This window comes from Phocoena phocoena, chromosome 3 (assembly GCF_963924675.1).
Source record: "Phocoena phocoena chromosome 3, mPhoPho1.1, whole genome shotgun sequence".
Taxonomy (NCBI): Eukaryota; Metazoa; Chordata; class Mammalia; order Artiodactyla; family Phocoenidae; genus Phocoena; species Phocoena phocoena.
Window position 1 is genome coordinate 49,653,677 of NC_089221.1, and position 12,889 is coordinate 49,666,565.

The 12,889-nt window shown below is 33.4% G+C and overlaps 1 protein-coding gene across 1 annotated transcript in view; it reads left to right on the forward strand.

Annotated features, from left to right (window-relative positions):
• IPO11 (importin 11) overlaps window positions 1-12,889 on the forward strand; it is a 179,041-nt gene that overhangs the window by 95,033 nt on the left and 71,119 nt on the right. Inside the window, exon 26 of the mRNA XM_065873437.1 lies at window positions 11,875-11,996. Within this exon, the coding sequence (XP_065729509.1) occupies window positions 11,875-11,996 (122 nt within the window). The remainder of the gene's footprint in view (window positions 1-11,874; window positions 11,997-12,889) is intronic.

Genomic DNA, 12,889 nt, shown 5'->3' on the forward strand with positions numbered 1-12,889 from the left:
ATTAAACATATTCACAGTGTACAATCATCACCACCATGCTTCTCCATAACTCTTTCAGACTTGTAAAACTTGAACCTCTATATCCATTAAAGAATAACTCCCCATTACCCTCTCCCTGTAGCTGCTGGAAACACCATTTTACTTTCTATGTGATTTTGACTACTCTAAGGTACCTCATATAAGTTGAATCATACTGTATTTGTCTTTTTGTGACTAACATATCACTTAGCATAATATCCTGAAAGTTCATCATGTTGTAGGATATGTCAGAATTTCCTTCCTTTTTAAGGCTGAATAATATTCCATGGTATATATTTATCACACTCTACTTATCCATTCATCAGTCAGTGTACACTTGAGTTGCTTCCACATTTTAGCTACAGTGAATAAAGCTGCTATGAACATGGGTACTCAGATATCTATTTGTGACCCGCTTTCAATTCTTTTGGGTATATATCCAGAAGTGGAATTGCTGGATCATGTTGTAATTCTATTTTTAAGTTTTTAAGGAACCACCATACTATTTTCCACATAGCTCCACCATTTTAAATTCCCATCCACAGTGCACAAGGGTTCCAGTTTCTCCATATCCTTTCCAACACTTGTTTTTGTTTTTGATAGTGTCCACTTTAATGGGTATGAAGTCGTATTGTAATTTTGATTTGCATTTCCCTAATGATTAGTGGTGTTGAGCATGTTTTCATGTGTTCATTAGCCATTTGTGTATCTTATTTGGAGAAATGTCTAAGTCTTTTGCCCTTTTTTTTTTTTTTGCGGTACGCAGGCCTCTTACTGTTGTGGCCTCTCCCTTTGCGGAGCACAGGCTCCGGACGCGCAGGTTCAGCGGCCATGGCTCATGGGCCCAAGCCGCTCCGCAGCATGTGGGATCCTCCTGGAGCGGGGCACGAACCCATGTCCCCTGCATCAGCAGGTGGACTCTCAACCACTGCGCCACCAGGGAAGCCCTTTTGCCCATTTTTGAATCCATTTTTCTGTTGTTGAGTTTTAGGGTTAATTATGTATTCTGTATGTTAATCTCTTATCAGATATATGATTTATAAATATTTTCACAAGTTTTGTGGGTTGCCGTTTTACTATGTTGATAGTATCTTTTGATGCACAAAATTTTTTAATTTTCAAGAAGTTCAATATGTCTTAATTTTTTCCTTTTATTGCTTATGCCTTTGGTGCCATATCCAAGAAATCACTGCCAAATTCAGTGTAGTGAAGCTTTTGTACTGTTTTTTTGTTTACAAGTTTTATAGTTTAGGTCTTACCTTTAGTTCTTTGACCCCCCCCTTTTTTTTTTTCCAATTGAAGTATAGTTGGTTTACAATATTATATTAGTTTCAGGTGTACAGCATAGTGATTCATTATTTTTTTACAGATTATACTCCACTAAATGTTATTATAAGATAATGGCTATAATGCCCTGTGCTATACAGTGTGTCCTTGTTATTTATCTCTGACCCATTTTAAGTTGAATTTTGTATATGGTATGAGATGAGGGTCCAGCTTCATTCTTTTGCATGTGGTTTTTCAGTTTTTACAGTGCCATTTGTTGAAAAGAGTGTCCTTTCCCCATTGAATGATCTTGGCACTCTTGTCAAAAGTCATTTGACCATATATGCAAGGGTTTATTTCTGAGCTCCGTATTCTGTTCCATGTCTATATGTCTATCTTTGTATGATTATCACATAATTTTGATTACTAAAGCTTTGTAAGGCATGTTGAAATCCAAAAGTGTGAATGCTCTGGCTTTTTTTCATATTTTGGGTGATAGTTTTGTCTATTCAGGATCCCTTGAGATTCTATATGAATTTTAGGATGGGTTTTTCTATTTCTGCAAAAAGTGTCATTGGGATTTCGACAGAGCTTGCATTGAAATTGTAGATTGCTTTGAGTAGTATTGACATCTTAATATTAAGTCTTGCAGTCCATGAACATGGGATGTATTTCCATTTATTTATGTCTTAATAAGGAGTGTTTTATATTTTTCATTATACAAGTCTTTCACCTCCTTGGTTAAATTAATTCCTAAGCATTTTATTCTTTTTGATGGTGATAAAATAGAATTGTTTTTGTAATTTCTTTTTTAGATTGTTCATTGCTCATGTATAGAAATGCAACTGATTTTTGTTGACTTTGTATTCTGCTTTGCTGAGTTCATATTTTCTAACAGTTTTCTTGGAGGAATCTTTGGGATTTTCTACATAAAAGAACATATGATCTGGAAACATAATTTTGTTTCTTCCTTCCCAGTTTTGATGCATTTTATTTCTTTTACTTGCCTAATTGTTCTGGCTAGAACTTCCAGTACTGTGTTAAATAGAAGTGGTGAAATTTGGCATCCTTGTTTTGTTCCTGATATTAAAGGGTGAGATCTTCCCAGTCTTTTATCATTCAGTCTGATGTTCATCATGGGTTTTCATATATGGCATTTATTATGTTGAGATATTTTCTCCCTATTCCTAATTTATTCACTGTTTTTATCATGAAAGGGTATTGAATTTTGTTACATGCTTTTTCTATATCAAGGTGATCATGGGTTTTTTATCCTTTATTCTGTTAATGTGGTGTGTTATCTTGATTGATTTTCATATGTTGAATCATCGTTCCATTCCTGGAATAAATCTCATTTGGTTATGGTGTATCATCTTTTTAATATGTTGCTGAATTCTGTTTACTAGTACTTTGTTGAAGATTTTTGTATTAGTGTTTGTAAGAGACACTGATCTGTAGCTTTTCTTTTTTGTATTATCTTTGTTGGGCTTTATTACCAGGATAATGCTGGCCTCATAGAATGAGTTAGGATGTGTTCCCTCCTCTTTGATTTTTAAAATTGAAATTTTAAAAATATTGTAATAAGTCCCTGCTAACTAGAAAATAGTATAATAATAACCTTGATAAATGCTGTAAATAATTAATAGTATAAATTTTACTATGAAGCAGTTTATCATTTTTTTTCTTTCGATGTGGACCATTTTTAAAGTCTTTATTGAATTTGTTAAAATACTGCCTCTGTTTTATGTTTTGGTTTTTTGGCTGCGAGGCATGTGGGATCTTAACTTCCCGACCAGGGATGAACCCACACCCCCTGCGTTGGAAGGCGAAGTCTTAACCACTGGACGACCAGGGAAGTCCCTATCATTTCTGTTTTGTAAATAAATCTTTTGAATGTGCAGGAGTACAATGAAGAAATTATGTTAATAATAAATTGCAGTGTAGAACATCTTCTGATATGTTGAAGAATTTAGAACGATCTGGAACCTCTTAAAACTTTAGGACTCGGTGCAAAGTAAAAGTAATCTTTATTTCTGGAATGAAAAATATTTTTATTATTTCAGCAAAATATAGTGATTTGTTATTGCTTAATGATATAAACTTTGGATGCAAAGGTGCTTAAGAATTGTATCATTAGAAGTTGAAGCTTCTAAATACATTTCATCAGAATGTCAGTCATGTTCTATTAATGTTTCTGGCAAAGTAAAGAATTTTTGCAGCAGTCAGTGAGGAAAAAAATTAAGGGAACATCATGAATTTATGTTAGATAATAAAGTGATTGAAATAATAAAGTTTTTCCACTGTCACAGTGAACAAAAACATTTGGAAAAGTACCATCAGCATTTAAAAAATTCTATCAACCATGCAGTTTTAATACAGTATCTTAAGACATGAAATATTTAATAGAAATTTCAAAAAATTAATATTTATGGGACTATCATATTCTAAATTTGTTTTTCACTTGCTAGCTAACATGTATTTACTGAAATGAGAAAACGGCTTTTTGAAATATTTATATAGATTACTTAAAATGAGAAATTCATGAGTTTGAAGATATTTAATGATGTTTATTGAACTCATATAGATAAGTGAAACAATATTTGAAATAATATATTTGGTGTTTAAGAAAAATATTTCAGTAAGAAATATTTAACTGAAAACCTCATTGCCAGTGTCTCTCTAGGGAGAAGTTGTATATAGTTTCAGTCAAAACTAAAAAAACATTTTCCACATATTTGGTTCTAAGTCACTAAATTTAATCATATGCAATGAGGGATGTAAATCAAACAAATCAGAAAGCTTTTCTTAATAAATTTCATGTTTACTATCATATTGATTAAGCATCAGAGAAACATAATATCCCTGCAAATCAGGAATTGAATTATGAAATTGAAAGAATATTAACCCTGCAGTTTTACTTTTTCTTTTCATTTCTCCCTCATATGTACTAATGCTGTTAAGCAAATGTTGATAGTTTTCTTGCAATATATGAAAGCTGAGATGTTCAAAACTACTCTTTGATGTAGTCAAATCCTAAACATGTGTCAACATTTCCACAAATAGTTTTGGACACATCACCAGATCATTTCTTCAAAGAAGTACTTGACACAAAAAAATTAACTCGGAATGAATCATTGATCAAAAAAACTAAAACTATAAAAGCTTCCAGAAGAAAACATAGGAAAAAGATATCAATTTATTTTATACACATGCACATGAAACAGTAATTTCTAAATCATTTGCTGATAGTTAAAAATTGTAAATATGATTCTTTATTTGATGCTGCTGACACTAGCTGAATAATACTCTAGTTTGAGTCAAGATTTTACATAAAAAAATGACATCAAATATTTTCAACAATTTCCTCCCTAAGTATTAGTCACTAGGCAACCTGTAGTCTCAAAAAAGTAGTAATTTGTCTTAATGTTCCTAGTCATGAATCACCTCTCATCTTCTATTAAACTAAGTGCAGTTCTATTCAGCGCTTTTCTAGCTCTTCTAAATGCTGTTTGGGATATTTAGAGATATTTAGACTTCATCCAAAAGTCATATTTGTTTATCCAAAAGTCATATTAATTGGTTTAATTTTATTTCATTTTCAGTGAGCTGAGCTTTACAACCATCATTAGCCAAGTTTAGGATACAGTAAATGAAAGAACCTAAAGATTCAATATATTTTTCATCTGTCATCAAAAAGGGGGGCGGTCACATAATTACACAATTTTTCTTATAATTAATACTTCGTTTTGGTTGAATGATAGTTCACATTTCTTAATTTTCATAATATCTTTCACTTTCATAATTTTTTCTTTTATATGGTCAATTACAAAAAAGTGATTTAACGTATCTATCACAGATCTCTCAGCTTTAATATCCAAAATATTTGCAGTAGAATGAGCAGAATTCTAACAGATTTGATATATCAGTACTTCCATTCATTATGATACTGGGAGCCCTACCAGTGCAACAAGGCAATAAAGACAAATAAAAGCATACAGATAGGAAAGGAATAAGTAAAACTGACTCACTTTGCAAACAACATGATTGTATATTACAGTCTCCAGTAAAACTACTACTAAATTTACTAAGGTCATGGGTTACTTGGTCAATATGTAAAAAACAATTTTATTTCTCTTCACTACCAGTGAACAACTGGAAACTGAAATTCTCAAAACACGATTTACAAAAACATTCAAACCTAGAAATATTTAGGATACAGTTAACAAAATGTATGTAAGACAGGTACAGTAAAAACTACTAAACATTGCTGAGAACATTAAAAAACATCTCAGTAAATGTATATGTATGCTCATGGATTAGATGGTTCATTATTGCTAAGATAAAAGTTTTCCCTAAAAATTTTTTTTTTGGTAGAAATTGGCAGGCTAATTCTAAAATTTATATAGAAATGTAACGGACCTAGAATAGCCAAACCTACTTTAAACAAGAACAAAGTTGAAGAATATATAATACTATCTGATTTCAAGACCTATTATAAACCTATATATACTAACCAAGAAAGTGGGATAGCATGAAAATAAACATTTAGGTCAATGAAACAGAAGTGAGTTGGAAAATAGGTGCACACATTAATGGTCGGTTTATTTTTGACAAATGTACCAAGGAAATTTAATGCAAAAAAGACAAGTCTTTTATTTATTTATTTAATTTTTTTTTTTTGGCTGCGTTGGGTGTTAGTTGCGGCACGCGGGGTCTTCCTTAAGGCCGCTTGCGGGATCTTTCATTGTGGCGTGGGCTTCTCTCTAGTTGTGGCATGTGGGTTTTCTTTCTCTAGTTGTGGCGCGTGGGCTCTGTAGTTGCAGCACGCGGGCTCTTGTTGAGGTGTGCAAGCTCAGTAGTTGTGGCACGCAAGCTCAGTTGTTGTGGCGCGCGGGCTTAGTTGCCTCATGGCATGTGGGATCTTAGTTCCCTGACCAGGGATCGAACCCGAGTCCCCTGCATTGGAAGGCAGATTCTTTACTACTGGACTACCAGGAAAGTCCAGAAAAAGACAAGTCTTTTAGATGAATCAAGGTAGATTGACCTATAACATGCAAACATATATGTGTATACATATGTATTTATTTATGTGTATATGTGTGTAACTATATACGTGTTTTATATTTGTATAACATAAACCTCATTGGAGGGCACAGTAACTTCCTGTTTTGGTTTTAGGTGACACACTCATTCACACATTCCTTGAAATTCTTCCCTTCTTTAGGTTCCAGGACACTGTAAGTTAATTTCCCATTGATTTCCTTCTTGGTCTCATGGGTTTCACTTCCTAGTAAACCATAAGCATTTTCTAAGACTTAGTCACTGACTCTGCTTATCTCCAGCCACAGTCACTCCTTTAAGGGAGGCCAACTCTGACCTTTTCCTTACAATCCAGTCCCAGTATCTTTACGTCAGGGTCTTCTGTCTTCTTTGAGCACTCAGTGTCCTCTGACATTTCTTATTTTGTGTGTCCATTATGCTTAATCTGTATTTCTCTCTCATTTATTCAAAAGTTTTCTCATCTTTTATTGTAGAACAGCTCTCTCACCTCCATCCTTTTTTCCTGTGGCCTTAGTTTATTTAAGGGCCTGGGCCAGTTATCTCAAAGAACTTTGAGCCCTGTCCTGGTATCATTTAACTTATTCCTTCATCCCCTGTATTTTTGTAAGCCATGTTAAATCCATCTTCTTTTCACCTCCATTGCTGCTGCCATAGCCCAAGTGCTTTTCTCGTGACTGGAATATTACCATAACCTCTAATATTGGACTTCCTCCAGTCCCTCTTCTACAGGTCAGCTGAATGGTCTTGCAGATTGAATTACAGAATTGCTTACTTGCTTGTCTTCTCCATTTGACTGTGAACTCCAAGGTCACAAAGCTAGGAGATGGTAGAGTTGGGGAGATGTACCATATTTTTCTTTTCATGGCTTCATCTGTATATAGGGGTACATACCTCAGTTGGTGATGAAAGTTCTGGAGGCTCAGAAGTCCAAGATCAGGGTGCCAGCGTGGTTGGATTCTGCCATTTCCTGAATTGTAACCTGCTGACCTTTCACTGAGTCCTCATGTGGTGGAAAGGCAGAAATTATTAAAATGGTTTGATAACGATTTGTGCTACATAGCTTGTTAGACAGTGTTAAAATATCAATTTGTATAAAAAATAAAGATTATATTAAAATAATTTATAGTTACTTTCTGATTTTTAAATATTTTCATTTTACTTCAAGTGATTGTTAGTAGCAGCATGATTTGAATCTGGAAATGAGTCACCTAGCATAGTATGTATTTGCATGAATGGAGAAGATCTGAAAATATAGCTTTACTTGTTATTAGACCTTAAAGGAAATTTGCCTCTGTGCTAAACACCATCTTTCTACCCAAAATAATATGCTTTGCTAATCCAGGGCAGACTAACTAATGGATAGTTCTTTAGGTGCTGTGCGTTTAAGAGTCATCATGTGATCAATCAACTATACTCCAATATAAAATCAAAATTAAATTTAAAAATAAATAAAGTCACGTGGAACATTTTCTGAAATGTCCTATGTTTCCCTATTATCGCAAATGTCTTAGGTTTACATTTAAAAAAATACACGAGAGTAGGCCACCACCTCCATTGTGTTAAACATCAAAATATACAGAAATAATGACCTGTGGCTGGTGCTGTTACTATTTCAACCCTTTGACAATATGAAGGATTGAAGAGAGATGTTATAGGTTCAGACTTATTTCTCTCACTGTATTTAGAGCACTGGCTTTTCATGGAACACTTCTTTTTTCACTTTTCAATGTGAAGAAGAAATGTTTTTCACAAAGAATTTGACCAAAAATTGTCAATCCATCATGTTTGAGTCTAGAGACTACGGAAATGAAAGAGAATGAAATATTATTGTAGTTCAAATGGCTACTTTTGACTGTGAGCACAGTTTTAAAGAACATCAGAATCAAATAGGACTAGGAAAATGAGTTCCAGTAAATCCAGATAGCTTTGAAGCAAGCAAGGATTTTGCAGAAAGGTTTGTCTCTTCTAAACACTTGAAAACAGTTGTCAGATAGTAGAGAAAACCAAGTTAATTAAGAGTGATTTAATATCTTTAGGAAAGAAGTTGGGTTCATTGCAGAAGTCACCATTAGAACAGTTCCACCTCTAAGCATTTGCTAGTCAGAGTCTTTCAGTCATTTTTTATATTGAATGAAGAAAACTTTTTAGACTGATAACGTAATTTAGAATTTAGAGCCTTAGGATATTGAAGAATGGTACTATTGCTGTAGGGAAATTTGCTAGAAAATGACAGTATTTGTAGGCCCTTTTTCTCTTTAGGCTTCCTCTTTCTTCTGAGGGATAGCATCTATCTTGGTTTAAACAAGTGTTGTGGAATTCAGGATGGGAAAACAGGCTTTTGGGATGAGGGTGTTTCGCCATTCAGCGTCCTGATTTTTATTTAAGTCATGTTTAATTTGTTTCTCACCTTGCCTTCCCCCTGTTCTTGATGCCTTGAGTTGGAGCTTCTTGGATTTTATTTTTGCAGATACTGTATCTTTGGACTCCTTTATGAGTGGGGAAAGCAATCTAGAAGGTTCTAATTGTTCTTTATACTGATTCCCAGCTAGTTTTCCTGTTTTGAGCTCTGTGCCTCACCTCTGTCTTCTTTGTGGCCTGATGATTGCAAGGTTCTGAAAACCAAGTCTGTTTGCATTAGATTATTATTCCTCTGGCAGGCAGTTTGGTTCCAGGCTTTTCTGTTCGGCCAAGTCACTTACCACTCTTTCATTCACCTGCCATCTTCCAAAAACTCGTAGCCATCTTTACCCATGTAGTTTCTCCTCTTTTATAGACCCTGGGGGTTATTTGTTTGCTTTTTATATTTCTTTACTCTCATTTTAGTGGGATTTCAGAGGGAGCCAGCAAACGCATATGTTCAAAGCTAAAATTGTTTTCACAATGTCAGTATGCTTCTAGGGTAAATAACTTTTTTATAAAGATGCAATAAGGTGTGTGCAGCTGCGTAATTGGAGTAATATTATCTGTTTATCTTTCTATAAAACTAAGACTGAACTCAACTGTTCCTTAAGTATTTCCTTGTTTTCTAGAAACATTGTCATCTTACTCTTTCTGGCAATATCCCTTAATTTAGACTTTATAAATTTGGGGGGAGGAGTGAAACATTTTGTTAACTTCAGTTCTACAAGGTAAGAAGATGACTTTCCTCAGGACCTGCTACTTTGATTATAAGACTTTTTCTTTAATCAGTCCTAAGTGTTTGGCTTGAAACAGCACACATCTTCCTAATACTAGAGAGACTGAAGGTACTTTTTTGTTTCCACACAATGAATGATGTTTCATGAAATTTTATGTAAAAATGACATTTTATTGCTTGAATAGCAACTGGTATGGAGGTTAGACTAAGAAGATAACATTTGGAGAGAGAAATAAAAAAAGATCGCCATTTGCATAAACATATTATTCTGTTCCTACAGGGAATATAATTATATAAAATTACTTAATTATTATAGACAACATTTATAACTCATATTCTTTAAAGTTGTAAAAATGATGGGACCAGTCAGAAATAAAATTCTGTCTTTCTACAGTAGATATTTATTTAATCGTGGTATCTTCAGCATGATCCGCCAGGGTAGATTTTGGCATACATTATCAAAGAGAAATCTCATCATCTTTTTATTATGCTGCTTAAGAAATACCTTGATTTTAGAAATTAGTTCTCTGAAATACTGCAGAATTCTTTTTTTGCTTTATGATTTGCTATAAATGGTCATCAACATATGTTACAGTTGTCTTGTTTCCATGTTTTGTTATGTGCTGTTGTTAAATATTTTTATAATAGAGGAAATAAATGTAAGTTATAAATAAATAAAATTAGACCATAGAGATACTTGTCTTTGCTGATTGCATCTTCATTTCAACCACATATATTACTATAGCTTTAGTTGTATATATTACATTTTAATAACTGGATATTTGCTTTTGTATGGTTATGCTTTATTTTTTAAATCTTGCTTACTAGATACTAATTGCAGTAAGTCTATAAAATATCTGAGCCATTTGTTTCCAAATTAAGTACAAATTGAAGACACATGGTATAAATCAGCAGTTACTGGACTGTATTGCTTCATTGTGCCCTTAATATGTTAGTAATATTTTCACAATGCCTCTAGGCCAAAAGACATATAAATAGCTAACTGTTTCTTTTATTAAGTAGTTAGATCCAAACAAATTAATTTGTATTCACGTCCTAATAACTTAGTATCTATTGAAAATTATACACAAAAATCTAAAGAATAATATCTTTATTTCATTCTTAAATAAACACAATTACTGATTAATGGAATGTGTATGCCTATTGGGCAACACCCAAGTTCTTAAACCTTAGAATCATGTTGGATACGTCCACTTTCATCTTCTGTTCTACCTTGATTTTTTGGTAGTACTTTGCAAAGATATGAAGTCATCAAAAGGAGTGTAATGTTAAAACTGGGAACTATCTTGAACTAGTAGTTTTTGCAGTATCTTGACGGATGTCGTTAGGTTTCTCTGAATAATTTTAAATATTTTGTGAGTTTACTGTGGCATCTTGGGATGCACACAGTTTGGGGAACTCAAGTATAAATAATTGCCTTAAACTAATAAGTGTTTCCTTGACTGTTTATTATTTTTCAGAATGTGTTGGAAAAAAAAATGTGTTGAAACATTTTTTGGAAACAAATGTAGAAGCACAAAAGTAGGAAAGTATGGGAATTCAGGGTTGATCTTATATTACTAAAATCCATGAAGTACAGATTCTGATATTAAATGCATTCTTTCAAAGGTGCAAGAAGTGTACAGGTGTTTATAAGCAAACCCTGGGACCCATTTTCAGTCTACATGATGAGTACACTTGGTCCTGTTTTACTTTATAGATTCTAACTGTATCAGTTAGGGGTTTTCAGAAAAATAGAACCAGTTCTGAGTATATGGAAAGAGAGAGAGAGATTGAGAGAATATACACATGTAGAGGCGCACATACACGGGAAGGGGGGTGGATTTTAAGGAATTGGCTCATATGATTGCAGGGACTAGCAATTTCTAATTTTGTAGGGCAGGCTGCAAATGAAAACTCAGGCAGGATTTCTATGTTACAGTCTTGAGGCAGGGTTTCTTCTTTCTAGGAAACCTTAGTTTTTGCTCTTAAGGCTTTCAACTGATTGAATGAAGCCTAACCCACATTATCTAGGGTAATCTCCTTTACTTAAAGTCAGCTCATTGTAAATGTTAATCTTATCTGCAAAATACTTTCATGGCAACATCTAGACTAGTATTTGACCAAACAACTGGACCCTTAGCCTAGATGAATTGAATAAGTCTCTTTGGCTCTGAGTTAATTGGCTCTCAAGATTAATTAGAGTCGTTTTCTGGTTTTGCTCAAATTATTTTTTTCCAGCTCAAGGCTTGCCCCAAATTCTTATATTCCAATTCTCTGGTTTGCTGGAATTGAACTTTAGCCATTCCTTATGAGGTTTTAGCCTTTAACAGTACTTATCCACAAGTAAATAGCATTTCAGATATTTGAGATGCCTCCTGGTCTTTTTTCAGATGGACCAGCTTTTGGGAAATATGATTGAAATGTGGGTTGATCGCATGGACAATATTACCCAGCCTGAAAGAAGAAAACTTTCGGCTTTGGCTTTGCTTTCTCTTCTGCCATCTGATAATAGGTGAGGAAATGTTTTCTTAAAATTTGTTTTGTTAAAGCATCAAAATGTTAGCACTGTTTTGGCCATTGGTATTGCTGTGTGTTGCTGGGCAGTGCTGTTTTATGCATATGTATGCTAATTTTGTTAGTAGATAATGATGTGGCAAGTGTTGGTCTAGATCTAAAAAGATGTGCATGGAGTGGTGGGCACTGCTATTTAACTGGTTATGTTCATTTTACCAATTTGATTTTTGTCTGAATTCCCAATTTTTAAAATAACCAGATTTTGTTAGACTTATTTTAGGTCCTATTTTTATATGAATATATTAAATATATAATATTTCAGTGTCAGTAGCACTTCATAAAATATATTATCCTCTTGGTAATTCAAAAGTTTGTTACATAATTTTGTTGTTATTTATTTTGGATTACCTCTAAAGAAGCTTACAAGTTATTGTTTTCTCCTTTCTTAGATGAAGTCATTATATTATACTTTACAGTAAAGCTTTGTTAAAATTCTCATATCCAAAAGCAAATACAAAATGCTTTGATTTTGGACGTTTTTCGAAGAGTATCTTGGTTTTGTTTTTTTTTTTTTTTGGCCTTTATCCCTGTTTTTGTTTGGCATTATATGCTTTTTTGGGGCTACTTTTAATTTTAAAGGCATAAAAGCAGGCCTTTTAAGACTTGATACTGTGTGAGAAGAATGATACATCTTTTTGTCTTAGGGAATTTTTAGAGCACATTTATCCTAGTGATAAATTAGTGAAATAAGTGCAGTTAGCTTTAGAAATTCTTCTAAAAAATTTATTATTTATTTCTGGTATGGTAATTTGGATTAAGAACACAGGTAATTGTTTAGTCCTAACACCATAACAATAGATAATAATTTTTGAGCACTTACTGTTACCCAAA